The sequence below is a fragment of the Hypanus sabinus genome, unplaced genomic scaffold, assembly GCF_030144855.1.
Source record: "Hypanus sabinus isolate sHypSab1 unplaced genomic scaffold, sHypSab1.hap1 scaffold_423, whole genome shotgun sequence".
NCBI classification, from domain to species: domain Eukaryota; kingdom Metazoa; phylum Chordata; class Chondrichthyes; order Myliobatiformes; family Dasyatidae; genus Hypanus; species Hypanus sabinus.
Genome location: NW_026781302.1, coordinates 73,753 through 101,333, shown reverse-complemented (window position 1 = coordinate 101,333; position 27,581 = coordinate 73,753). Strand labels below are relative to the sequence as shown.

The window sequence follows — 27,581 nt, the reverse complement described above, 5'->3', positions numbered from 1 at the left end:
TTTGTCTCCTTACCTTTAGTATACTACTTCCTCTTTGTGATGTGTATATCCTGTGCCTTCCGAATTGTTTCCAGAAATTCCAGCCATTGCTGTTTTGTTTTCATCCCTGCCCGTGTTCTTTTCAAATCAATTTTGACCAACTTTTCTCTCGTACCTCTCTAATTCTCTTTATTCCATATCTGACTTTAGCTTCTCCTTCACTGTCGGGGTGAATTTGATCACATAAAGATCACTTGCCCCTGAGGGTTCTTTGAACTTGTGACCTAATTAATTCCGGTTTATTACAACATCCAATCCAGAATAGCTGATTCCCAAGTGGGCTCAATCACGAGCTGCTCTAAAAAAGCATCTTGTAGGCATTCTAGGAATTCCTCCTCTTGAGACCAACACCATCCTGATTTTCCTAATCACCTGCATGAAAATCCCTCGTGATTATTGTAACACTGCCCTTTTTGCTCGCATTTTTCATCTTCCATTGTAATTTTTGGACCACGTACTTACTACTGTTTGCAGGTCTCTATACCATTCCCATCAGGGATTTTTTTTTTACAGTTGCTGCTCCTTAATTCTACCCACAGAGGGTCTACACGTTCCAACCTGATGCCACTTCTTTCTAATGATTTTATTTAATATTTTACCATCAGAGCCACACAACCCCACAACCAGCGTTCTCTTGGCTTGTTCTTTCAAGAAACATAGATATCTGGGGAACAAGAGGACCAGCGGATGCTAGAAATCTACACACAAAGTGCTGGAGGAGCTCAGCATGTCAGGCAGCATCTATGGATGGGAATCAACATTTCAGGTCAAGACCCTTCACCGGGACTCTTGATAGCCACGTATCTGGAATATCAACAAGCTAAGAAAATAGAAAATTGTGTGAAATAGGGAAAACCTTTGACAAAATTTAGTTCAAGGCTTTAAAAAAAAAACAACCAAACAGAGCTCAATAATTAACAAATACAACACAGGCAATAAACACTTTCATCAATACCAATGTCGACTTTTTTAAAATAAAAATATCTTGGTCCTATTTCAAACAGTAAAATTTAGAAGATAAAGAACATAAGAAAATTTTAGAAAATACTATTTACCCTCTAACTCACTTAGATTAACACTACCTTGGACAGAAGGAGGAAGAGAAATAACACACATGAAATTAAAAAAAAAATCACACAACAGTCAGATAAAACTTCTAAGTATATGTTTTAATCAAAAATGAACTGGATTCAGCACTCCATGTGTGTATATGCAATCGTGATGAGAAATACAGAACAGAATACTTAAATGAGAGACCAACTCAGAAAAATGAATTATCACTCTGGAAGAAAACATTAACCAGTGGAATGAGTATGACCCTCCATGGGAGACATCCCAACAATCTAAGAAGACGAGATGCTGACAAAACTATACGTTAATCAATACATTATTTCAGATAGGACAGTCCGTAATAACCATCCAGATATAATATTACAGGATAAACAAGCAGAAACAACTCCCTCAATAGATAAAGCATTTCGCAATGCACACAGGTTCCCCGACCAGTGGAGCAGCTCACCATGGGTATAGTTTGTCATCAGTCAGACAAACAAAAGATTTTCTCGTGTCAATCAGCTTCTGAATGTTACTACTCTGTCATTCGTTGCCATGCCCTGCTGCTGATTCCCTTCTCCTCGACATCTTCACTCTGCAGAAAACTCAAAGGAATCCTCTTCACCACAGAGAGGTTTTTGTTTGGAATCCATCACCACTGGACAATGGATCCAGTGGTGGATCTCAGCACCCAGGGAGAGTGAGATATGAACAACAGGGGAGGATTAAAAAGGAATGTCATGGAACTGAATCACTGGCAGGGTCCAGCTGGCTTGAGTTGACTCTCTACTGTACACTAGTTGTGTGAAACCTAAATACTGAAGACAGAATTCAAAATAGAACTGAATTATTTGTCTTAGACCCAGAATATTCCAGTTCCATTAAAGGTGAATGTGCAGCAGAAAAAACTCCCCCCATGCCCAGTGACCAGGGTACAGAACTGGGTGTGGTGAGCAGCAGCAATAATTGCAGAGTTCAGCACCGACAGACAGTGTCGAAATTGCATTCAGCAACGGTGATGGACAAATATCCAGCATGCAGCCTATTGAAACTTTCTCCCCAGTGTGAACCCGGTAGTGTGTCACAAGTATAACATGCTCTAAGGTTTCACTGCTGATGTAATGGCCTCTCTGTAATGTTTCACTGCTGAGGTAGTGGTTTCTCTGTAACAGCAATGTTTAGGTTACGACTCGAGATAACAGGGTTTTGGAGTGCGGGACTATCCAATGACAGAAATGTTTGTTCTTGTGAGTCTGGGAGAGAGATTTTCATGGTCTTTTGCCAGGGAGACATGAGAAGATGCAAATGGAGAGAGTGAGCACTTTTTCTTTTTTTTAAATTTTCCTTACTAATGCAATGGTGAAAGTAAGAATTATAAAGCTCAATCATTTAATCACATATTGTTTACTGTTTGTTATTTCAGCATACTAATTTGTAACGGGGACACCTCAAGCAGCATCCACCCAAACGAGATTTCTTAATTTTGACCGGGCTGAGGTGGGGGCTATCACCCCGTATATTAAGCTGCTAGCTGAAGCGAGAGTTACATGAGCTTAGATGACTGAGTGAATACATTCCCACATTCGCAGCAGGTGAACGGCCTCACCCCACTGTGAACTCAATGGTGAGCCATTAAGATGGATGACTGAGTGAATCCCTTCCCACAGTCTGAGCAGGTGAATGGCCTCTCTCCAGTGTGAACTCTCTGATGTACCTTCAGTTCAGATGATTGAGTGAATCCCTTTCCACAGTCTGAACAGGTGAACGGCCTCTCCCCAGTGTGAACTCGCTGATGTACCTTCAGTTCAGATGATTGAGTGAATCCCTTTCCACAGTCTGAGCAGGTGAATGGCCGCTCCCCAGTGTGAATTCGCTGATGTACCTTCAGTTCAGATGACTGATTGAATCCCTTCCTGCAGTTTTAGCAGGTGAACGGCCGCTCCCCACTGTGAACTCGTTGGCGTGCCATTAGGATGGATGACTGAGTGCATCCCTTCCCATAGTTGGACAGGTGAACCGCCTCTCTCTAGTGTGAACTCTCTGATGTACCTTCAGTTGGGATGACCGAGTGAATCCCTTTCCACAGTCTGAGCAGGTGAATGGCTGCTCCCCACTGTGAACTTGCTGGTGAGCCATTAGGATGGATGACTGAGTGAATCCCTTCCCACAGTCTGAGCAAGTGAATGGTCTTTCTCCAGTGTGAACTCTCTGATGTACCTTCAGTTTAAATGATTGAGTGAATCCCTTCCCACACACTGAGCAGGTGAATGGCCTCTCCCCAGTGTGAACTCGCTGATGTACCTTCAGTTCAGATGACTGAGTGAATCCCTTCCCACACTCTGAGCAGGTGAACGGCCGCTCCCCAGTGTGAATTCGCTGATGTACCTTCAGTTGGGATGAGCAAGTGAATCCCTTCCCACAGTCTGAGCAGATGAATGGCCGCTCCCCAGTGTGACCTCGCTGATGTACCTTCAGTTTGTATGAGAAAGTGAATCCCTTCCCACAGTCTGAACAGGTGAATGGCCTCTCACCAGTGTGAATTCGCTGATGTACCTTCAGTTCAGATGACTGATTGAATGCCTTCCCGCAGTTTGAACAGGTGAATGGCCTCTCCCCAGTGTGAACTCGCTGATGTACCTTCAGCTCGGATGAGCAAGTGAACCCCTTCCCACAGTCTGAGCAGGTGAACGGGCGCTCTCCAGTGTGAACTGACTGGTGTCTCAGTAGATGAGATGAGCAAGTGAATCCCTTCCCACAGTCTGAGCAAGTGAATGGCCTCTCTCCAGTGTGAACTGACTGGTGTCTCAGTAGGTGAGATGAGCAAGTGAATCCCTTCCCACACTCTGAGCAGGTGAATGGCCTCTCTCCAGTATGAACTGACCGGTGTGCCAGTAGGTCGGATGACTGAGTGAATCCCTTCCCACAGTCTAAGCAGGTGAACGGCCTCTCCCCAGTGTGAACTCGCTGATGTACCTTCAGTTGGGATGAGCAAATGTACCCCTTACCACAGTCTGAGCAGGTGAACGGCCTCTCTCCAGTGTGAACTGACTGGTGTCTCAGCAGGTGAGATGATTTAGTGAATCCCTTCCCACAGACTGAGCAGGTGAACGGCCGCTCCCTAGTGTGAACGCGCTGGTGAGCCATTAGGTCAGATGACCGAGTGAATCCTTCCCCAAAAATTCAGCAGATGACAAGCCTCTGCCTAGAGAGAAGTGCCCAGTGTGTCCACAGGTGGTATGACCAACTGAATGCCTTCTCAACCACAGAACAGATGAATGGCCTTGCCCTGTGTGAACTTGCTGATGTACCTTCAGTTGAAATGACTGTCTAAATCAATTCCCAGTGTCCCAGCAAATGACGGGCACACCAGTCGGTCAGATGATTGAGTGAATCCTTCCCCACAGTCTGAGCAGGAAGGATGATTGAGTGAATCCCTTGCTCCTCTCTTAAATATCTGGACAGAGACAGCAAAACTGGCATGTTGTGTTTGAGATTCCCGTAGACAAATTCCTTGTCATTTTTAACCTGTGAAAAGATTTACAAAATCCATCAATGGGTGAAGGACAACATTTCAGATGAAATCACTTGAGTTGTCAAGGTGTGATCTGACATCACAGTAAAGTTCAACTGAAGTTGGAGAGAGAAATAATCTTGTACTTTGGCAGAGTGCTGGTATCTGGAATGACCATTAAATTCACTGATGCTCTTCCTGTCTCTATAATAATAGGGCACTTCTGCCATCTCCAAACTGTAAACATCACCAAGCATCTCAGATGGTGTGTACGTACCGGCTGTGTTGTGAAAAGAGCACAGCAGCACAGCTTTCACCTCAGACAGTATTTAGAACTTTGAGATGGGGCCACTGAGGAATTTCTACAGGGACACAATTGAGAGCATTGTGACTGGCTGCATCGCTGCCTGGTATGGGAACTGTACCTCCCTTAATCGCAGGAAACTGCAGAGAGTGGTGCGGACAGCCCAGCTCATCAGTAGATGTGAACTTCCCACTATTCAGTACACTTACACAGACAGGTGTGTAAAAAGGGCCCAAAGGATATCGGGGAACAAATTCACCACAACCACAAACTGTTCCTGCTGCCACCATCCAGGAAATGGTACCACAGCAAAAGGAGCAACAGGCTCTGGGACATCATCTTCCACCAGGCCATCAGACTGATTAATTCATGCTGATACAATTGCATTTCGATGTTATATTGACTGTCCTCTGTACACACTATCTATTATAAATTACTATATATTACACTTTGCAGATTTAGATGGAGATGTACCGTAAAGATTTCTACTCCTCATGTTTATGAAGTATGTATTCAATAAAGTCAATTCAATTCACCCTCTCCAGTATCTGTTCTGTCATTCTGGCTCCCATTCCCCCTACAGCTTATTTTAACCACATCACCCCCCACCCCCCAACATTACTAAGCTTTACTACTAGGATATTAGTCCCCTCTTGTCCTGTTCCCCTAACTAACCAATCCCCTAGCACCCCTTTGACTTTCCTCTGCTAGGCAATTCCCCCCAACAGTTTCTAAAGTGTCCACCTGTTGTTGTGTGGGATGGCAACAAGAGTACTCGGCGATGGCTATTTAACCTCATTCCACTTCTTGACTCTCACCCAGTTGCCTGTGTCTTGCACCTTGGGTGTAACTCAGCTCTCTTCATGTCATATCTATCACCTCCTCCAACTCCTGGATGATCCGGAATTCATCCATTTCAAGATCCAAAGTTCAGGGCTATAAGCTGCAGCTGGAAGCACATCATGTAGGTGAGGGCATCAGGGACACTGGAGGTCTCCCCACCTTCCCGCCAATGTCCCCTCTAATTTGTAACGACCAGTGTGCATGTAAAGCTTGTATTGTGCCTTTTTAGCCAGTGACATGTGCACAGTGTATTTTAATCAGATTCAGATGTAATTTTCACTGTCAATAGGAACTTTGATCTCCTCTGGGTTCCATCCAGTTCATCTGCACTCTCACACAACCTATGTAGCAGGCCTGTAACGGCTAATGAAGGATTTTCTCACCAAAGCTTTTGCACATTGTCCATATGTGGTTTGCTAGCTAAATTACACTTTAAAAAGACAGATTTCCAAAATATCACTCCACTGCTTCCCACTTGTAAATTCTCCAGCAACTTTAGCACCACCACATGCACACAGGTGTCACCAGTTTCTGCATTCTACATAAATATTTCCCCTGAACTCTCCCCCAGGTGACTGATGGTGATGAACTCAGTGATGGCAATGCCAATGAATATGAAGAGAAGCGCAGTAGTCTGTCTCATTGGAGTCTGGCACATTTGTGATGTGAAAGTTGCTTGTTTCCCAGGGCAAGGGTGTTTGATATCATTATGTACCCAGAGAGAATGGGACAAAACATGTCGTCACGGGTTGAAAAGACCTGAACAAAAGGAGGAGGAACAAGCAACACACACAAATTGCTGGAGGAAATCAGCAGGCCAGGCAGCATCTATGGAAAAGAGTACTAATGCTGAATTCCGCCGGCATTGTGTGCGTGTTGTTTGGAATTCCAGCATCTGCAGATTTTCTCTTGTTAGTGATTGGAGGTAGAACAAAGGTGATTTTCTCAACTGGTGATGTAAAAGATTTTGTTCCCTTTCTCGGAGTTCCTAATCCTTGCATTTAGATAGCTGGAACTCAGCTCTGTCTGAGAGATCCATCGGTTCCCATTCCCTCATCAGCCGGAAGCTCCCCGGGGCCCGTGTACGGATCGTGGGGCTGAAAGAGAGGGAAGAGGGCAGGGCTGTCCTGCGATTGCGGGTCACGGTTTTCGAAGTTCACAGGAATTGCCCTGAAATTGGTGTTTAAGATAGAAAGACTGACAATCGCTCTTACCTGCAGGGCCTTCTGTGTACTGTGCGCATGCGTGACATTCGGAGACGTCACAGCCCTGACGCCTGCGCATTTCATCGGTGCTTCAAAGCTGGTCAAAATTTATAAACGCAGGACCTTTTGGGTAATGTGGGTGCCATTAAAGATTTCTGCAAGCAGCGGATCAATGTCCATACCTCAGTTTTTTTCGCGTGTGTATAGAGAAATCTGCAGCTGTTTTAACGCAGAAAGCGGCTTCCAGAAACAATACACTCAATTTCAACGTGTAGCTAATGGCAAAGTAAAACGCAGGTATAAAACACAGGATATTCTGCAGTTGCTGGAAATACAGAGACGCACACACACAAAATTCTGGAGGAACTCTGCAGTTCAGTCAGCAACTAAGCAGCGGAGTACACAGTGTAGGCATGCTGAAGAGGCTCAGTGTAAACGTTGTCTTTTTATTCCTCTCTACATTTGCTGCCTGATTTGTTGATTTCCAGCAGTATTTTGCAGAAATTAACCACCAATTTTTCCGGTCAACCAGTTTCCAAATGTTACTTTTGTAACCATATCCAGCTGGTCTGATTCCTCCTCCTCCTCGTAAACTCGAGACCCCATCTCTCTCTCTGGAGCCCCTGACTCAGGCTGGCAACAATTTGGTTTCTGATTTTGCTCCATCGAAGTTTCACCCGCGAGTCTGCTGTCACAATTTAGAGGGGCATTGTGTTGCGACACCGCAGTTTCGTTCACTGTGAATGTCGCTTTAAGTGCCTGAGTGAGGCGGGGCTGTGACGTCAGTCACACACTGCGGCAGCGAGAGAGAGAGAGAGAGAGAGAGAGAGAGAGAGAGAGAGAGAGAAAGAAAAGCTGTAAAGCTGTTAGAAATTCAGCTTGCCACTTCTAAGGTTGGAGCTCTTCCACGCCCAGAAGATCGGGTTGATCATCGGCACGCAGTGCACAACGGATGTGTGACTGTCACTTCGTATAATCCATATGTGTGGATTTGCTGGAGTACCCGTGGTATCACTTCTGTTGCCCCTTACCTGGAATCGGGGTGTTTCTGTGGTAACCACTTGAAGACGATATTCCTGTGACTGTCACCTGGTGATATTTCTAAGTGGATTTCGGAACTAATCGACGGATAAGATCTTCGGCGACTGTTATTTCGTTTACCCAGCGTGGAATGTGTGTGGAATTCTTTGTAATTGTCTTCTCTCTACATGTTCGTGTGGATTTACAAATCTCTCCTCTCACTCACTTATTCCGTGGATTACTGAACTTTTCCACTTTACCATCTTAAGACTTTAAGCATTGTTTCCCAAGCTTGATAGTTTGGGAGCTATATATACGCTTAACACTGTTAACTTCTGTTTATTTCGTTTAATCTTTTATATTTGGAGTAGATACAGATAAAGCTACTGGTTTTCACATCGAAACCAGACTCCATTAGTGATCTATTGCTGCTGGTACGTAACAATTGTGCTGTCTGAGGCACAGTCCTTTAAAATTGGTGAAAATGACCCAAAACGTTGAAAAGAGCGGAGAAGAAGGAGTTTAACCAACTTCGTCCGGAGCCCTGAAGAACGTCACAACCACAGTGAGCTCATCGTCTTGTTCAGCCCGGAGAAAATCATGCAGGGAATTCATGCAGGTGTATAAGATGATGAGAGGCATTGGTCGTGCGGATAGCCAGAGGCTTTTCGCCAGGGCTGAAACGGCTAACACGAGGGGGAATAGGTTTAAGCTGCTTAGAAGTAGGTACAGAGGAGATGTCAGAACTAATTTCTTTTAAGCAGAGTGTGTGGAATGCACTGCCAGCGACGGTGGTAGAGGCGGATACAATAGGGTCTTTTAGACTCTTAGATAGGTACATGGAGCTTAGGAAAATAGGTGGCTATGCGGCAGGGTAATTCTAGACAGTTTCTAGAGTAAGTTACATGGTCGGCACTATATTGTGGGCCAAAGCATCGGTAATGTGTTATAGATTTCTATGATTTTATGAAATTCAAGGGAAATCTCCTATCCCACAGAGTGGTAACTAGTTGCAACCTGTAATCTCGGGGAGAGTGAGAAGGAAACGGTATATACTGATATGAAACAGAAACTTGGGCAGGGACCAGATGGGCTGAGTGGCCTCTCTAGTGTACAATGTGAGAGTGGTAGAGACAGTAAGTACCTGACACACGGGATTTGATACAGAACTGATGTATCTTTCACAGATCCACAATATTAAAAGCCAATCTAGATTAAGACTAACATCAGCAGAACAGACTCCTCCAATGCTCAGTGACCAGGGTTCAGTCCTGGGTGCGTTGAGCAGCCGCAAGAACTGCAGAATCTGACAGTAACAGTCCCTCATGAACCTGCAGCTGCCTTCAGTCACCGTGATGGTTAAACATTTAACACGGAGCTAATTTGAACTTCCTCCCTGATGTGAAGTTGCTGGTGTTGCAGCAGCTGGGATGATTGAGTAAAACTCTTTGCTCACTCCGGACAGAAAAGTGGCCTCTATTTATTGTGAACTCACCGGAGCATCACAAGGTGTGTTCACTGAATGAGTCTCTTCGCACACACGGAGCAGGTGAACGGCCGCTTCCCAGAGCGAAGCTGTTGGTGTATCTGCGATGGCCGACTGAATCCCTTACAAAATGGGAGCCAGTGAATGACGTCACAGTGCTCTGAACGTCATGGCGATTTATCCAATCACATCACGTACATGGACACGTGCTCGGGCTCTCCTTGTAGCGAGTGGGGCGCTGTCTTCTCCAGCATCTCCGCCTCCACATTCAAGGATCGGCGGCATTCAAGCGCTGGTGAACTGACAGATACAGCGGCACTAACGTGCTGTTGTGGTTGTGATCCTCATGCACAAATCCTTTGACTTTTCTAAACTGTTAAAAGTTTACAAACCACGTCAGTGGGTGAAGGACAACATTTCCACTCAGATAATTTTATTCTCCATGGTGCCTTCTGAGAAAAACACTGTCGCAACTCAAAACAATTTGAGGGGAGGACTTCATCTTCTAACTGGCCACAGTTCCGGCATCAGGCACAATATCAAACTCTCTGCTTCCCTCTCTGTATCAAAATGGATCATTCCTCCCCTTCATCAGTCTGTGACTTGGCTCAGTCTGTCTGTCTCATTCGCATTCTGAGCATGCGCCACACACCCACTGAGATCACATTTTATTCACACGGCTGTGACTAGAGACTTTCTGATTATTATGTCCCTCCCGGCATTTGACGGTGGTAAACTCAGAGTCAGCAATGGTATTGAACATCGGGAGTAGGTGATTAGGCTTTTTCGTTGGAGATCGATAAACTGTCGGTAGTGTGTGTCTGGATAAGTGGGTCGTTTTCAGACTGGAAGGAGGTAGCGTTTGGAGTAGCACAGAGATCAGTCCCTGACCACAGTTGTTCACAGTTTAATGTCCTGGCGGAGGCAGCGAGATGTGAGATGTCCCAGTCTGCTGGTGAGGCAGAAAGAGTGGAGTTGGGGGAGGGGAGGCTATTCACATGCAATTTCGTAGCTTTGCAATCAGTACATAGTGCACTGTGGGGCTGCAGTGGCGGGTCCCAATCTGCTAATTAGATTTGCTGACCACGGTACATTGATTGGCCGAATCCCAGATAATAACGAGGCAGCCGACAGAGAAGAAGTCATCACCCCGACACAGTGGTGTCAAGAAAACAATCTCTCCCTCATTGTGACAAAAACACAGGAGCTGATTGTGGATTACAGGAGGAATGAAGACAGTGAGCACATTCAACATTTCTAAGTCTGTTATTGACACAAAATGCACATTTTAATATTGATCATGACACAATGTATTTTTCATACCGTTAATGACATAAAACATATTTACAGATTGTTACTGACAGAGAATCATATAATTTGTGTTCCGTGTGTTATCTGAATGTACTTGCCTGTGATGCCGCCACAAGTCAGTGTTTCTCTGTACCTGTATCTTCCCGTACTTGTGCACTTGGCAATAAATTCAACAGGACCTGAGAAATCTCAGTGAGATTTGATTAGTGATTGAGAGAAATGATTAAATTAAAGACGGTACTTAAGGAGTCCATTTAGAATGTGCTGACACAGAAAGAGCGTGCAAAGCAACTTGCAGGGCAACGTATAAACCAATTTGCAAAATCAGGATGAAACAATAGCTTGCTGATTAAAGAAGCGATACGGGTAACGGGAAGACATGCTTAACGGTTGAACAATAACGGTGTTAATGCGCTGAGGCTGATAAGTGGGCCAAAGGGTAATCACATTTGTAATTTTGTAATGAGATTAAGGAAGAATGTCTGCACCTCACATGGGTGCAACTCACAAAGTCGTAAACAAGTAGGGTATAAAAAACTGTGCAAAGTGTAATTCGGGACTCAATCTAGCAGGAGCTGGTTGGGTCCGACTCTGCAGACTCGAAAAATAAAGTTTACCGTTCTGCAAATTGCTGAGACTCAGTGTGTTTCTGACAGTGATGATCATCTTGGCAGCTCGGTTGGTCGAATGTATGAGACATTACACTGTTAAGTGCAAAACCCTGAACAGTGTTGATGGTCAGAGGGATCTTAGACTCCAAGTTCATCGCTCCCTGAAAGAAACTGCACAGATTGATCGGGTGGTTAAGAAGGCAAATGGCGTGGTTGTCTTTAATAGTTGAAGCACTGAGTTCAAAAGTCGGGAAGTTGTGTTGCGGCTGTTACGAGCCTGCGGTCGTACTGTGACTGTTTCTTTAAGATCGCCGGCGTGAGGAGGCGGAACTATGACGTCAGACACAGGCTGACAGCGCTGACTGTGGACTGAACCATCAGAGAGAGAGAGAGAGAGAGCGATCTGCAGACAGGCAGTCGGCCAGTCTAAAGAGAGAGAGAGAGAGAGACTGGAAAAGCTGATAGCTTCAGTTAGTCGCAGCTGAGGCTTGGAACTCTCCTATGCCCACAAGAGTGGGTTGATCATCGGTACACGGAACCACAACGAATGTGTGTGGCTGTCACTTCGTATAATCCATAGGAGTGGATTGTGGAATATCTTGTGTTAACCCTTGCCTGGGTCTGTTGTGTGGTAACCCCAGGAAGACGGTATTCCTGTGACAGGTCACTTTCGCTGATAACTCGTATGTGGACGGATTCGACGGATAAGAACTTCGTCGATGGTTAATTTGAAGTAACGTCCTTTTCACCCTGGATTACAAATATCTCTCTCTCATAATTTTTTTCCGTGGATTACTGAATTTTCCTACTTTAGCATCTCAACTCTGAGCTTTGTTCCCTCAGTCTGGATAGTTAGGGAGTTATATTTACACATATATACACTTAACACTGTTCACTTTCCTTTATTTCATTAAGTTACTATATTATAAGTAGACGCTAATAAAGAGAGTGTTTTTAACATCAAAACCAGACTCCAGTGTGAACTCTATTGCTGCGGGTACGTTTCTAAAACGTTACAGTTCGTAACACAGTTTTATAAAACTAGTTAGACCACATCTGGAGTGTTTCGTACAGTTCTGGTCGCCCCCATTCTCGGAAGGATGTTGGGGCTTTTGACAGGGTGCAGAAGAGGTTTACCAGAATACTGCCTGTATTAGAGGGCATGAGCTATAACGAGAGGCTGGACAAACTTGTGTTGTTTTCTGCAGAGTGGCGCAGGCTGGGGTGAGACTTCATGGCCGTTTATAAGATTACGGGAGGAATAGATAGAGTGGACAGATGATATATTTTTCCTGGGGGTTGAAATGTCTAATACAGTTAAGGTGAGAGGAGATGTGAGCGGCAAGTTCGCTTTTTCCACAGAGTAGTGGGTAACTGGACATCTGTCTGGGGTGGGAGACCAAACTGGTCACGTGATCCCATTTCCTGTTCACGTTTTTCCGCAGATCTGCAGCATCTGCGGGTCACTGCTCTGCGTGTACGGGTAGCTTCATCTTTCCCCGTTAAGACAAGGCAGTGAGATCCGGATCTGTCACGTCCTCTCGTTGTGGTGGACAATATGTTTTTTTCTACAATATTTTCACCATGTTTCATTCCACTGTTTTTACCTACTGAAGTGCTGCCGATGTTTCTGGGTGTCTGACCCACTCATGTGAGAACTTAGACTTTTCTATTTCTCTGAGCTTCTCATGAATGTCTAGAGTTTAGTTAAGCTTCACTCCACTACTTCCAAAACAACAACCTAGTGAGTCAAATAGTGGACACAATTATAATAGTTTATTACATCTTTTTTTCATTTTGTACTATTTATATAATTTAACTATGTGATATTTATATTCTTATATTAAATCACAATTGTTCAAATCTATGGTTAAAAATCAGGTTCCAGGGCTGAACGAATTTCATGACATATGCCGGTGCTATTAAACCTGATTCGGATATTGATATGGGAGACCCACCACCAGTCACCTGCTCCCAGTTACCACAGATTGTAATGAGAGATTGAAGCGTTTTCTATTTATTTGCATTCCTCAGAAATGACAACAGTTCAGTTTCCTTCTGAGGTTCCAGAGCAGAAGCTCAGTCTGTCTTATATTTCCACACAATTAAAATGGGGAATTTGTTTATTATCATCATGTACTGAGCTACAATGAAAATCTTGCCTGACGTACCATCCACACAGATCGATACATTACAACAGTACATTGAGCTGATATACGACAAAACAATAACTGTAACAAAGCATTGTGGCTGCAGAGTAAGTGCAGTGCAGATAGACATATGGTGCAGGGGCACGTCGAGTTACATTGTGAGGTCGAGTCCATTTTATCATTCATTTGGCTTATAACTGCAGATAGGAAGCCGTCCTTGAGCCGGGTGTTACCCGCTTTAAGGCTTTTGTATCTCTTCCCCGATGGGGGAGCGGGTTTGCAGCAAGAATGTCCAGGTTATGAGGTTCTTTGAGTACATGGCCTGCTTTTCAGAGGGAGGGTAAGTGTAGGAAGAGTCCATGGAGGGGAGGCTTGTTTCTCTGATGTTCTCTGCTCTCCAAAGCTCTCTGCAGTTCCTTGCAGTCATGGGCAGAGCAGTAGCCATACAAAGGCGTGAAGTATAGACAAGAAGCTCAGAGACCTCGGCTTTCACCCTGCCTTGTGTAGCTGGATCCTCGTCTTCCTGTCAGATTACCAGCAGGTGGTAAGAGTAGGCTCCATCTCCTCTGTCTCTCTGACCCTCAGCACACATACCCCACAGGGTTGTCCCTCTCCTTTACTCTCTGTGCACCCATGACTTGTATTGCCACCCACAGCTCCAATCTGCTATTTAAATTTACCGACAGCACTACATTGATTGGCCTATTCTCACATAATAACTTAAAATCGATCAAATGCCTCCTGACGAGGCTCGGTCCAAACAAACTGTTCACCCTTCTTCAGGAGATTGGTCAGAGAAAGAGCGATAGCAGCAAAGTTCATACGATAATATCCATCCATTCCCAGAACCCTTCTAACAGCCTTCTTAGCAGTCAGAATAGGAACTTGTGAAATTGCCTGGAGTTTTGCCTGAACAGGAGCCAACTTGCCTTGACCTACAACATAGCCAAGACAGGTCACAGTGGCATGGCCATATTCACTCTTAGCCAAGTTAACTGTAAGGCTGGCCTGGGAAAGCCTGTCAAACAGCTTCTCCACTGCACAGATATGCTCTTCCCAAGTGTCACTCCCTGTGACTAAGTCATCAATATAGGCATCTGTGTGTTCTAACCCTGGAATTACAGAATCAAACATTCTCTGGAATGTTCCTGGAGCATTTTTCCTTCCAAAAGGATCATTCATTCTCTGGAATGTTCCTGGAGCATTTTTCCTTCCAAAAGGTAAAACATTGTATTCACACAAACCAGATGGTGTCACAAATGCAGAAATTTCTCTACCTCTGTCCGTCAATGGAACACACCAATACCCTTTCAACAGATCAATCTTTGTAAGAAATTCAGCTTTTCCAACCTTATTGATGCAATCATCCACCCTAGGGACAGGATAGGCATCTGTTTGTTTTACTGCATTTACCTTCCTATAATCAGTGCAAAATCTAACACTACCATCAGGTTTGGGCACAATAACACAGGGTGAGCAATCTGCTGCTAAAGGACTAATAATACCATTTTCCAGTATATATTCAATTCCATGCTCAGGCAATTTACACTTTTCTGCATTCATGCAATATGGGTGTTGTTTAAGCGGTTTGGCTTGACCTTTATCTACGTCATGTACTGCGACCTTGGGTTGCTTGGGAACAATGGGAAATACATCTTTAAACTCCAGAATTAATTCCTTCAGCTATTGTTCTTGCTTTGGCTGCAGATGACCCAACTTGTTATCACTGTTTTCCAGAACAACCGAGTTTATTAGCCTAACTGGGACCATGTTTGGCTTGTGAAAATTCTCAGATGAGTCAATTGTTTCATTTGCAGGTTTGCCAGATTCATATGTTTTGACAACAACACTCACAGATGGTGCCTGCTGGTCAAAATAAGGCTTTATCATATTTATGTGTACCACCTGTGTTAGTTTACATTGGTCGGGTGTTTTAATAACACAATTCAGATCATTAATTTGAGAGACTATTTCATACGGTCCATTGAGATTCGCCTGAAGTGGATTTGTCAACATTCTTCAACCTAAGGTAAGCACCTTATCCCCCAACTGGTATTTTCTTTCGCAAGCCCTCCTATCAAACAAACACTTCATTTTGTTTTGAGAAATCTTTCAGTTTTGTCTCGCTAGACCTCAGGTGTGGAGTAGTTTATCTTTGATCTTCTAAGTCTAACAAGTTAACATGTACATCCCCATCAATCCACTGTTCCTTTAACAAGGTCAAAGGTCCCCTCACTCTACAACCAAATACAAGCTCAAATGGAGTAAAGCCCAGTGATTCCTGTACTGACTCTCTTACTGCATACAAAAGCAAGTGTATTCCTTCATTCCAGTCTTTTCCATTTTCATCACAATATGTCTTAATCATGGTTTTGAGGGCAGAATGAAATCTTTCCAAAGCCCCTTGTGATTCTGGATGGTATGCAGATGATGTATTTCCCAGTTCATCAACTACCTGCTATAATAATCCAGATGTAAAATCACTTCCTTGATCTTTAGGCAAGCCAAATAAAGTAAAAAACTTGGTAACAGCCTTTGCCACAGTTTTAGCTTTAATATTTCTGAGAGGTATTGCCTCTGGGAATCAGGATGTAGTACACATAATAGTTAGCAGATACTGATGGCCAGCTTTAGTCTTTGGCAAAGGGCCAGCACAATCCACTATAAATTTTGAAGAGGATTCACAGAATGCAGGTTTAGACTACAGTGGAGCCACTGGGGTGACCTGATTAGGTTTACCCACAAGTTGACAAGTGTGACAGGTTCCGCGAAAGGTCACAACATCTGTCCTCAAATTAGGCGAGTGCCATTTTTTGATAATCCTGTTTAGTTTTATTCACTCCAAAATGTCGATGTAAGGGTATAGTGTGGGCCAAAGTTAACATTTCAGTCCTATAAACCTTAGGAACTACAACTTGGTGAACAATTGCCCATTCCTCACTCGCTGGTATAGCAGGTGGCCTCCACTTCCTCATTAACACTCCATCCTTGACATAATACCCTACTGGCCCTTTCTTAATCTCATCATTTGAGAGAGCTGTTTCTTTTAAAGCTTCAATCTCAGATCTGTTCTGCTATAAACTCCTTCCTAGACAGGGATAAATCTTTCTCATCAGACCTACTACCTAAATACTGTTGAAACAATGAAGGCAGAAAAGTTCCTGACAAGTCATCATAACCGGAATCCCGATTTTGGCTATCATGGGTATCAGAATCATTCTGTACAGAACCGTCTGCTTCGGCAGACTTTTAGCCATATTTCGAGTTACTGGGCAGGAAGGATAAATGTTAAAATCCATCAGTGGGTCATCAGTGGCTGACTTAGTTGTCAACAGCACTGCAGGAACAACTTTACCGTCTGCCAGGTCATTCCCTAACAACGAAGTAACATCTCCCACCGGTAAACTGGAGCATAATCCGATCTGAACAGGTCCCGAAACCAACCCTGACAGTAAAGTTGCCTTGTGCAATGGCACAGAAATTATGCCGCCGCGAATGCCTTTAATAAGATTTACCTCAGCAGTGTCAGTCTCATCGCCAAACTTTAGAATGCTGTCTAACGTACAGACAGACAGACATACTTTATTGATCCCAAGGGAAATTGGGTTTGGTTACAGCCACACCAACCAAGAATAGTGAAGAAATATAGCAATATAAAACCATAAATAATTAAATAATAATAAGTTAATTATGCAAGCGGAAATAAGTCCAGGACCAGCCTATTGGCTCAGGGTGTCTGACACTCCGAGGGAGGAGTTGTAAAGTTTGATGGCCACAGGTAAGAATGACTTCTTATGACACTGTGTTACATCTCGGTAGAATGAGTCTCTGGCTGAATGTACTCCTGTGTCTAACCAGTACATTATGCAGTGGATGGGAGTCATTGTCCAAGATGGCATGCAACTTGGACAGCATCCTCTTTTCAGACACCACCGTCAGAGAGTCCAGTTCCACCCCCACAACATCACTGGCCTTACGAATGAGTTTGTTGATTCTGTTGGTGTCTGCTACCCTAGCCTGCTGCCCCAGTACACAACAGCAAATATTATAGCACTGGCCACCACAGCCTCCTAGAATGAGTGACTGAGAAGCCCCAGTAAATTGGACAGCATCCTCTTTTCAGAATTTTCACTGGTACCAATTCATTTACTAATACAATCCCATCTGACATAAAATGTTCGAACCCTTCTTAACTCAGTCAGACCTCTCAGACCTTAACTGAGCCTCAACAGAATGTTCAGAACCCTCTGGGTTTATAGAAGCTTCAACACAGGCATTTGGGACTGCCTCCTTTACCTTTTTATTCTTCAGGACAGAACAATTATCCATCACATAAGCAGCTTTCCTACAACAGTAACAATTAGGACCAGAATATTTCTCCTTCAACTGCTTCCCTTCATCCTTACTCTTATCACTAGTCCAAACTTTAATTTCTGGTTTGCACTGGTGATCCCTGCTATTCTTTTGGAAGCTCTTATTCGGGGTAAACTTAACCTTATGAGTTAAAGCAAACTCATCTGCTAATCTAGCAGACTCCTGCAAAGTGGCAGCATCCTTTTCATCTAAATATCTCTTTATGTCATCAGGGACGCACCTTTCGAATTCTTCAATTAAAACCAACTCCTTCTATCGGTAAAATCATCACTTATATTTTTATACGTGCATCAGTGGTCAAAACACACAGACTTCTGAGAAGCAAATGCCAGATAAGTCTGATTCACAAATTTCCTTCAATTTCCAAATTTTTGCCTGTATGATTCTGGGACCAAATCGTAAGCTTTGAGCACAGACTGTTTCACTAGGACATAATCAGCTGCTTCATCAACTATCAAAGCAGAATAGGCCATGGCCTCCTCTACTGTCAAGATGAAGCCACACTCAGTTTGGAGGAACAACACCCTATCTACCGGCTGGGTAGCCTCCAACCTGATGGCATGAACATTGACTTTTCTAACTTCCGTTAACACCACTCCTCACCTTCTCACCCCATCCGTGATATATTTAGATTTTTTGTTCCCTCTTTCTCTAACCATCACTCTGCCTGTTCTCCAACTCCCTCTGGTGCTCCCCTCCCCCTTTCTTTCTCCCGAAGCCTCCCGTCCCATGATGCTGTCCCTTCTCCAGTTTTGTATCCCTTTTGCCAATCACCTTTCCAGCTCTCAGCTTCACCCCACCCCCTCTGGTCTTCTATCTTTCACATTTCCCCCTCACCCTCCTCCTTTCAAATCTCTTCCTATCTTTCCTTTCAGGTAGTCCTGACGAAGGGACTCGGCCTGAAACATCGACAGTGCTTCTCTCTATAGATGCTGCCTAGCCTGCTGTGTTCCACTGGCATTTTGTGTGTTGCCCAAACTATTGAGCTCGGGGGAATCAAGGCTTAAGAGTCTTGAGATGGTAAATTATGAAAGTTCGGTTCATCCACAGAATAGGTGATGAGAGAGATATTTGTAATCTGGGGTAAATGTCAAGAGAAGGCAATTATCTCGAATTCCTCAGGTTCCATGGTGGGAAAATGAGAGAACAGTCGCTGTAGATTTTATCTGTCGTCATTCCAAAATCTCACTTACTAATTATCACCCAAAGTGACTTGTCACAAGGGGTATCATCTTCAAGTGAATTACCACACCACATCCAGGCAAGGGTTAACACATCAGCAGTCTTCACAGGATCCCCAAATCAGATCCACTCCTATGGATCAAATGAGGTGACAACTACACATTCGATGTACGGTGAATTGATGATTAATCCACCCTTGTGGGCATAGGAAAGTTCCAAACGGTGACCCTTGGCCACTAGTTCCCTGGTTTCGATTCTTCCATTTTACCTCTTTCATCTCTGTCTGACTCTGAGTGTCTGTGTCCTCGGTTAAAACTAAACAAGCTGCAAATCAGACTGAATCACCTTAATCTCTTTCTCTTAAAATGATAGCCTACAGCAAACGAAACCTAGGGATTCATAACAATGGCCACTCCCCATTGTGAACTGACTGGTGAGCCAGTAGTTGGGATGACTGAGTGAATGCTATCCCACATTCTGAGCAGGTAAACGGCTTCTCCTCAGTGTGAACACGCTGATGTCTCTGTAGGCTGGATAAATAAATGAACCCCTTCCCACAGACTGAGCAGCTGAACGGCTTCTCCCCAGTGTGAATTTGCAGATGTCTCTGTAGGCTGGATAAATGAGTGAATCTCTTCCTACAGACTGAGCAGGTGAACGGCCTCTCCCCAGTGTGAACTCGCTGGTGATTCTGTAGGGTGGATGACTGAGTGAATCCCTTCCCACAGACTGAGCAGGTGAACGGCTTCTCTCCAGTGTGAATTTGCTGGTGTCTCTGTAGGGTGGATGAATCAGTGAATCTCTTCCCACAGACTGAGCAGGTGAATGGCTTCTCCCCAGTGTGAACTCGCTGGTGTCTCTGTAGGGTGGATGACTGAGTGAATCTCTTCCCACAGACTGAACAGGGGAACGGTTTCTCCCCAGTGTGAACTCGCTGGTGACTCTGTAGGGTGGATAACTGAGTGAATCTCTTCCCACATACTGAGCAGGTGAATGGCTTCTCCCCAGTGTGAACTTGCTGATGTCTCTGTAGGGTGGATAACTCAGAGAATCCTTTCCCACATTCAGAGCAGGAGAACGGCCTCTCCCCAGTGTGAACTCGCTGATGACTTTGTAGGTTGGATAACTCAGTGAATCTCTTCCCACATTCTGAGCAGGTGAATGGCTTCTCCCCAGTGTGAACTCGCTGATGACTCTGTAGGTTGGATAACTCAGTGAATCTCTTCCCACATTCTGAGCAGGAGAACGGCCTCTCCCCAGTGTGAACTCGCTGATGACTCTGGAGGTGGGATAACCGAGTGAATCTCTTCTCACAGACTGAGCAGGTGAATGGCCTCTCCCCAGTGTGAACTCGCTGATGTACCAGTAGAGTGGACGACTCAGTGAATCCCTTCCCACATTCTGAGCAGGTGAATGGCTTCTCCCCAGTGTGAACTCGCTGATGTTTCCATAGGGTGGAAGAGTGAGTGAATCTCTTCTCACAGACTGAGCAGGTGAATGGCTTCTCCCCAGTGTGAACTGGCTGGTGAGCCATTAGATCAGATAACTGAGTGAATCCTTTCCCAGAAGTTCAACAGATGACCAGCCTCTGCCCAGTGTGGTATGAACTGACTGGTGTGTCCACAGGTGGGAAGACCAAATGAATCCTTTCTCACACACGCAGAACAGATGAATGGCCTTGGCCAATGTGAACTTGTTGATGTACCTTCAATTGTGATAACTGAGTGAATCCACTCCCACTGTCTGAACAGGTGAACGGCCTTTCTCCTGTGTAAAATGACGGTTGGTCAAATGAGGAATGGTCGATTGAATCCCTTGCTCCACTTCTTAAATATCAGGACAGAGACAACAAAACTGGTGTGTCGTGTTTGAGCTGCCTGCAGACAAATTCCTTCTCATTTTTTACCTGTAAAAAGATTTACAAAATCCATCAATGGGTTTAGGACAACATTACAGATGAGATTACTTGTTTGATTGGTATCACACTGTTACAGTGAGGTTCTACTCAAGTTGGACAGAGAAATCATCTCCTGACTGCGCAGAGTGCTGGTATCTGGAATGACCATCAATCTCTCCGATGCTCTTCCTGTCTCTATAAGAATGGGGCATTTCTGCCATCTCCAATCTGTGACCTGGCTCAGTCTGACCCTCTCCGTTGGTATTATTCCCTGTTCCTGCTGAGCAGCATGGGTGCCTGGCCCCACAGTAACTGAAACCGTCTCACACAAACAGTCTTTCTTGACGTGCAGCTGAGCTGGGATCTTCTTTTATGTATTCTTAACTTAAAGTGCCACAATTTTAAAGCCATATAAAAAATTCCTGCCGAAATGAATGGTTGGTTCACACAGCTGTTAAAAGATCTTAGAGTGAATTTTTGTAATATTTCAGGTAATTGTAGAAAAGTACAACACAGAAACAGGCCCTTTGGGCCATCTAGTTTGTGCTAAACTATTTAAATTGCCCAGTCTCATACCCCTACCATCCAAGTTCCTATACAAACCTCCTAAATATTGAAATTGAGCTCACATGCCCCACTCATGATGGCTGTACATTCCACACCCAGATGACCATCTGTGTGAAGAAGTTTCCCCTCATGTTCCGCTTAACATTTCACCTTTCACACTTAACCCATGGCCACTGGTTGTAGTCCCATACCAATCAGCGGTAAAAGACAGCTTGAATTTACACCTTCAATTAGTTGAAAATACTCAAACATGCTCTATCTAAATGGTCATCTATGTCGATGTCATTGATAGGTCGAATAAATGGGCAATTAATATTTGTTATATTACTTTTTGGATTTATGATACCGATGACCAAGATCGCCCTTCATGGTTACATTTGGAGGAGAATTCAGTAAGGGGTTTTCATCAGCTTCGCTATTAGGAGCTCCTCTTCAGTTTTCATTCTCCAGAATAGGTAGACAAGCTCGAAACCGTATTGTTAAACATATTTTAAAAATTTGATTTCAGTTTTGTAGATTTTTTTAATTAAATGATTCTTTACTTCCTAGTAATATTTAATCTAGTTTCTTTTTTAAACCATCAACTTTCGATAAGGCTTTTTAAATATGGAAAATTAAGGGAATTAAAACTTTTTTAGATTTGTTTTTACAAGACTGCTTAGTGTCTTTCTCACAGTAAATGGATAAATATGATATCTCTAATACAAATTTTTTCAGGTATTTACAGGTTAGGAATTTCTTACACGATTATTTTACCGAATTACCCGTTGGCCTGCTCTTCAAATTTGGCTTATGTTATTTTTCAGTTTAAACCTTTTCAAAAATGATTAATAACTATCATTTATAAACAGTTAATGAATGGTCGCATGTCGCCTAATGACAGGGTTCAACGTACCTGGGAAGTAGAACTTCAACATTCACTTTCAGATGATCAATGGAGTAAGATTTATTATTTAGTCAATAGTTCATCTATCTGCTCACGCCATATCTTAATTCAGTTTAAGATAGTACATATGTCCAAAGATAAATTGGCGCATATATTTCCGAATATAAGCCCTATTTGAAACAGATGTAACAGAGAAATGGCTACTTTAACTCATATGTTTTGGTCATGTGTAAGTTTAAATAATTTTTGGAGGGATGTGTTTGGAATATTATCTAAAGTTATAGATATGGATGTTCAACCTAATCCACTTACAGCAATTTTTGGGATTATTCCAGAGGAAGCAAGCAAAGAGTCTGCCTCCACCTAACATGTGATAGCTTTTTCAACTTTACTGGCTAGGAGAGCTATTTTGCTGCATTGGAAAGAATCTAACCCACCTACTGTTTTCTATTGGCTCTCCTCCCTTATGTCATGTCTAAGCTTGGAAAAATTCGAAGCCAGACACTTGATACATCCTTTAATTTTGAACAAGTCTGGCGACCTTTTATTCCATATTTTCACATGATTTAATTTATATTTGTCTGTCTGTCTATCTATCTATCTATTTGGGGGAATTCCTTATCCCTGAAGGTTCGGAGATGACTGGAAGGATGTGCTTTTGTTCTCTCTTTCTGTTTTCTTTAATTTTATCCTCAATTGGACTGCCCAATCTTTCATTTTCTTTCCTTTTTTTTTTCTCTTCTTTATTTTTGTTTGTTTTTGTTTCATTTTAGTTTGTGGGTTTTTTCCCTTATCAATAAAATCTCCAATCTTTTTTTATGATTATTATGAGGAGTTGTAGTTTTTTTTGACCATTGTATATATAACAGCGAAATATTTTACTTATTTGATTTTGATATTATATACTTTTTGTTTTTACTATTGCTGTTTATATGTCTCTTACATTATCTACTTGTTAAACTCCTCTTCTGATTTGTATATTCTTTATTTGGAAATCAATAAAAAAAATTGAAAAATGAATTTACAACATCTATGCCCCTCTTTCACAATCAAACCTCCCCTCAATCTTCGACATTCCAAGGAATAAAGTCCTGAGAAGATAAACTGATCTCCAAAAGACATAAAGTTAAAGATGAAACATTCTTTTCAACATTTTAAGCAAGATTATTATTGTATTATTATTGTTTTTACAATTTCAGAGTGGGAAAAAAAGGAAAGGAGCACCATGCAAAAGGTAGGGAACCCCAAGAGATTTGAGCTCTCAGATAACTTTTACCAAGGTCTCAGACCTTAATTAGCTTGTTAGAGCTATGGCTTGTTCACAGTCTTCATTAGGAAAAGCCAGATGTTGCAAATTTCAAAGCTCTATAAATACCCTGACTCCACAAACCTCATCCCAACAATTAGAGCCATGGGCTCCTCTAAGCTCCTGCCTAGCACTCTGAAAATTAAAATTCATGATGCCCACGAAGCAGTAGAAGGCTATAAGAAGACAGCAAAGAGTTTTCATGTAGCCCTTTCCTTGGTTTGTAATGTAATTAAGAAATGGCAGTTAACAGGAACGGTGGAGGTCAAATTGAGGTCTAGAAGACCAAGAAATCCTTCAAAGAGAAATGCTCGTAGGATTACTAGAAAGGGAAATCAAAACCCCTGTTTGACTGAAAAAGATCTTCAGGAATATTTAGCAGACTCTGGAGTGGTGCTGCACTGTTCTACTGTGCAGGGACACCTACACAAATATGACTTTCATGGAAGAAACATCAGAAGAAAACCTTTCCTGTGCCATCACAACAAAATTCAGCATCAGATATTTGCAAAGGAACATCTAAACAAGCCTTATGCATTTTGGAAACAAGTCCTCTGGACTGATGAAGTTTAAAAAGAACTGTTTGGCTGCAATGAGCAACGGTATGTTTGGAGAAAAAATGGTGCAGAATTTCATGAAAAGAACACCTCTCCAACTGTTAAGCACGGGAGTGGATTGATCATGCTTTGGGCTTGTGTTGCAGCCATTGGCATGGGGAACATTCTACTGGTAGAGGGGAGAATGAATTCCATTCAATACCAGCAAATTCTGGAAGCAAACATCACACCATCTGTAAAAAAGCTGAAGATTAAAAGAGGATGGCTTCTACAACAGGATAAAGATCCTAAATGCACCTCAAAATCCACAATGGACTACCTCAGGAAGCGCAAGCTGAACGTTTTGCCATGGACCTCACAGTCCCCTGAGCTATACAACATAAAAATCTGTGGATAGACCTCAAAAGAGCAGTGCCTGCAAGACGGCCCAAGGATCTCATAGAACTAGAAGTATTTTGCAAGGAAGAATGGGCAAAAATCCCCAAACAAGAATTGAAAGACTCTTAGCTTGCTACAGAAAGCATTTAGAAACTGTGATACTTGCCAAAGGGGTTGCTACTAAGTACTGACCATTCAGGGAACCCAAACTTTTGCTTCAGGCCCTTTTCCTGTTTTATTATTTTGAAACTGTAAATGATGGATACAAAAGAGTAACCTTGCTTAATTAAAGAATGTGTCATCTTTAACTTTCTGCCTTTTGGAAATCAGGTCATTGTTTTACTCGCTTAGCTATTCACAGGAATAGAAAGCTGCCCAAATTTTTGCATGTCACTGTATGCAAGTCTCTTGCTAAATGATGCTCTAAAAAGTTGGACTTCCAAATATCACTCCCCTTCCACCCACTTGCAAATTATCCAGCAACTTTTGCATCACCACAATACACACAGCCTTCTGTATTGTACATAAATATTACCCCTGAACCCTCCCTCAAGTGATGAACTTGGTGATGAAAATGCCAATGGATATGAAGGGAAGGGCAGTCGTCTGTCTCATTAGAGTCTGGCACATTTGTGATGTGAAAGCTACTTGTTGACAAGGGCAAAGTTAAAGTTGTTTGATATCATTGTGTACCCAGACAGAATAGGTTAAAACATATCCTCACGTGTAGAAAACTCCAGAACAAGCAACACACACAAAATGCTGGAGGAACTCAGCAGGCCGGGCAGCATCTATGGGAAAGAGTACTAATGCTGAGTTCCTCCGGCATTTTGTGTGAAATTCCTCCGGATTTACAGCAGCTGCAGGTTTTCTCTTGTTGCGGTTGGAGGCAGAACAAAGGTGATTTTCTCAACAGCTGATAGAAAGATTTTGTTCTTTTTTTCCGAATTCCTAATCCTTGCATTCAGATAGCTGGAGCTCAGCTCTGTCTGTGAGATCTATCTGCTCCCATTCCCTGATTAGCCGGAAGCTCCCCGGGGCCCGTGTACGGATCGTGGGGCTGAGAGAGAGGAAAAAGACCTGGCCTGTGCCGAGTTTGCGGGTCTCAGTCTCCGGTTCTCACAGCAATTGTCACTCAATTAAAGTCGAAAAAGTCCTTACCTTCTCGATCCTCCAGACATTTTGTATTTGCGCGCATGCGTAGTTATCGGAGACGGCAGCAACCCTGCGCCTGCGCATTTGATCGGTGCTGCAGACGACAGCGAAATTTTAAACGCGCGGCTTTATGGGTAATCATGGTGCCATTCAAAATTTATGCAAGCTTCGGTTCCACGTCCATATCTCAGTTTTTGTGTGTGGAAAACTCAGCAGCTTTCTTAACGCAGAAAGTGGCTCCCATAAACGACATACTCAAGATCAACAGGCACTTCGTGTACCTAATGCCAAAGTACAATACTCTTACAAATGCAGATGTGAAACAAAAGAGATTCTGCAGTTGCTGGAAATACAGAGACGCACACACACAAAATGCTGAAAGAGCTCTGCAGTTCAGGCAGCAACTAAGCAGAGGAGTACACAGTCTAGACATGCTGAAGGGACTCGGATTAAATGCTGCCCATTTATTCCTCTCCACATTTGCTGCCTGATCTGATGATTACCTGCAATGTTTTGTAGAAATTAACCATTTTGTTTTTAAATTAACCAGTTTCCAAATGTTTCTCATCTTTCATTCATAGCCACATCCCGCTGGTCTGGTTCCTCTTCCTCCTCCTGCTCGGAACCTCCAGACCCCATCTCTTTCCAGAGCCCCAAAGCCCTGACTCAGGCTGGCAACTCTTTGGTTTCTGACTCTGCTCCATCGAAGATTCACTCGCCAGTCTGCTGTCAGGCTTTAGAGGCGCATTGCAACAACCCGGCTGTCTGAGGCACAGTCCTTTGAAATTAGTGAAAATGACACAAAATTTGAAAAAAGCAGGGAAAAAGGAGGGGAGGCTATTCACATGCAATTTCGTAGCTTTGCAATCAGTACATAGTGCACTGTGGGGCTGCAGTGGCGGGTCCCAATCTGCTAAGTAGATTTGCTGACGGCACTACATTGATCGACCGAATCCGAAATAATAACGAGGCAGCCGACAGAGAAGAAGTCATCACCCCGACACAGTGGTGTCAAGAAAACAACCTCTCCCTCATTGTGACAAAAACACAGGAGCTGGTTGTGGATTACAGGAGGAATGGAGACAGGGAACAAATTCAACATTTCCAAGTCTGTTATTGACACAAAATGCACATTTTAATATTGATCATGGCACAATGTATTTTATATATTGTTAATGACATAAAACATATTTATAGATTGTTACTGACAGAGAATCGTATAATTTGTGTTCCGCGTGTTATCTGAATGTACTTGCCTGTGATGCTGCCACAAGTCAGTGTTTCTCTGACCCTGTACTTTCAATTCAACAGGACCTGAGAAATCTCAGTGAGATTTGATTAGTGATGATCATCTTGGCAGCTCGGTAGGTCGAATGTATGGGACAGTACACTGTTAAATGCAAAACCCTGAACAGTGTCGATGATCAGCGGGATCTTAGACACCAAGTTCATCGCTCCCTGAAAGAGACTGCACAGATTGATCGGGTGGTTAAGAAGGGAAATGACATGGTTGTCTTTATTAGTTGAAGTCGGGAAGTTGTGTTGCAGCTGTTACGAGCCTGCGGTCGTACTGTGACTATTTCTTTAAGAGCGCCGGCGTGAGGAGGCGGGGCTATGACGTCAATCACAGGCTGACAGCGCTGACTGAGGACTGAACCATCAGAGAGAGAGAGAGAGAACGATCTGCAGACAGGCAGTCGGCCAGTCTAAAGAGAGAGAGAGAGAGAGAGAGAGAGAGAGCGAGAG

The 27,581-nt window shown here is 43.4% G+C and overlaps 2 protein-coding genes across 2 annotated transcripts; both read right to left on the bottom strand.

Moving 5' to 3' along the window:
- Positions 1–1,189: 1,189 nt before the first annotated feature.
- On the bottom strand, positions 1,190–6,998 carry LOC132388843 (zinc finger protein 239-like). Its single transcript, XM_059961266.1, has 2 exons — positions 6,965–6,998; positions 1,190–4,617 (listed from the first exon to the last, which is right to left on the bottom strand). Exon 2 carries the CDS (start codon positions 4,234–4,236, stop codon positions 3,061–3,063), a length of 1,176 nt encoding a protein of 391 aa, XP_059817249.1. The 5' UTR covers positions 4,237–4,617; positions 6,965–6,998; the 3' UTR covers positions 1,190–3,060.
- A 6,152-nt stretch (positions 6,999–13,150) lies between these two features.
- Positions 13,151–20,916, bottom strand: LOC132388846 (zinc finger protein 235-like). Its single transcript, XM_059961268.1, has one exon. It carries the CDS (start codon positions 20,621–20,623, stop codon positions 19,487–19,489), a length of 1,137 nt encoding a protein of 378 aa, XP_059817251.1. The 5' UTR covers positions 20,624–20,916; the 3' UTR covers positions 13,151–19,486.
- Between the last annotated feature and the right edge of the window lie 6,665 nt (positions 20,917–27,581).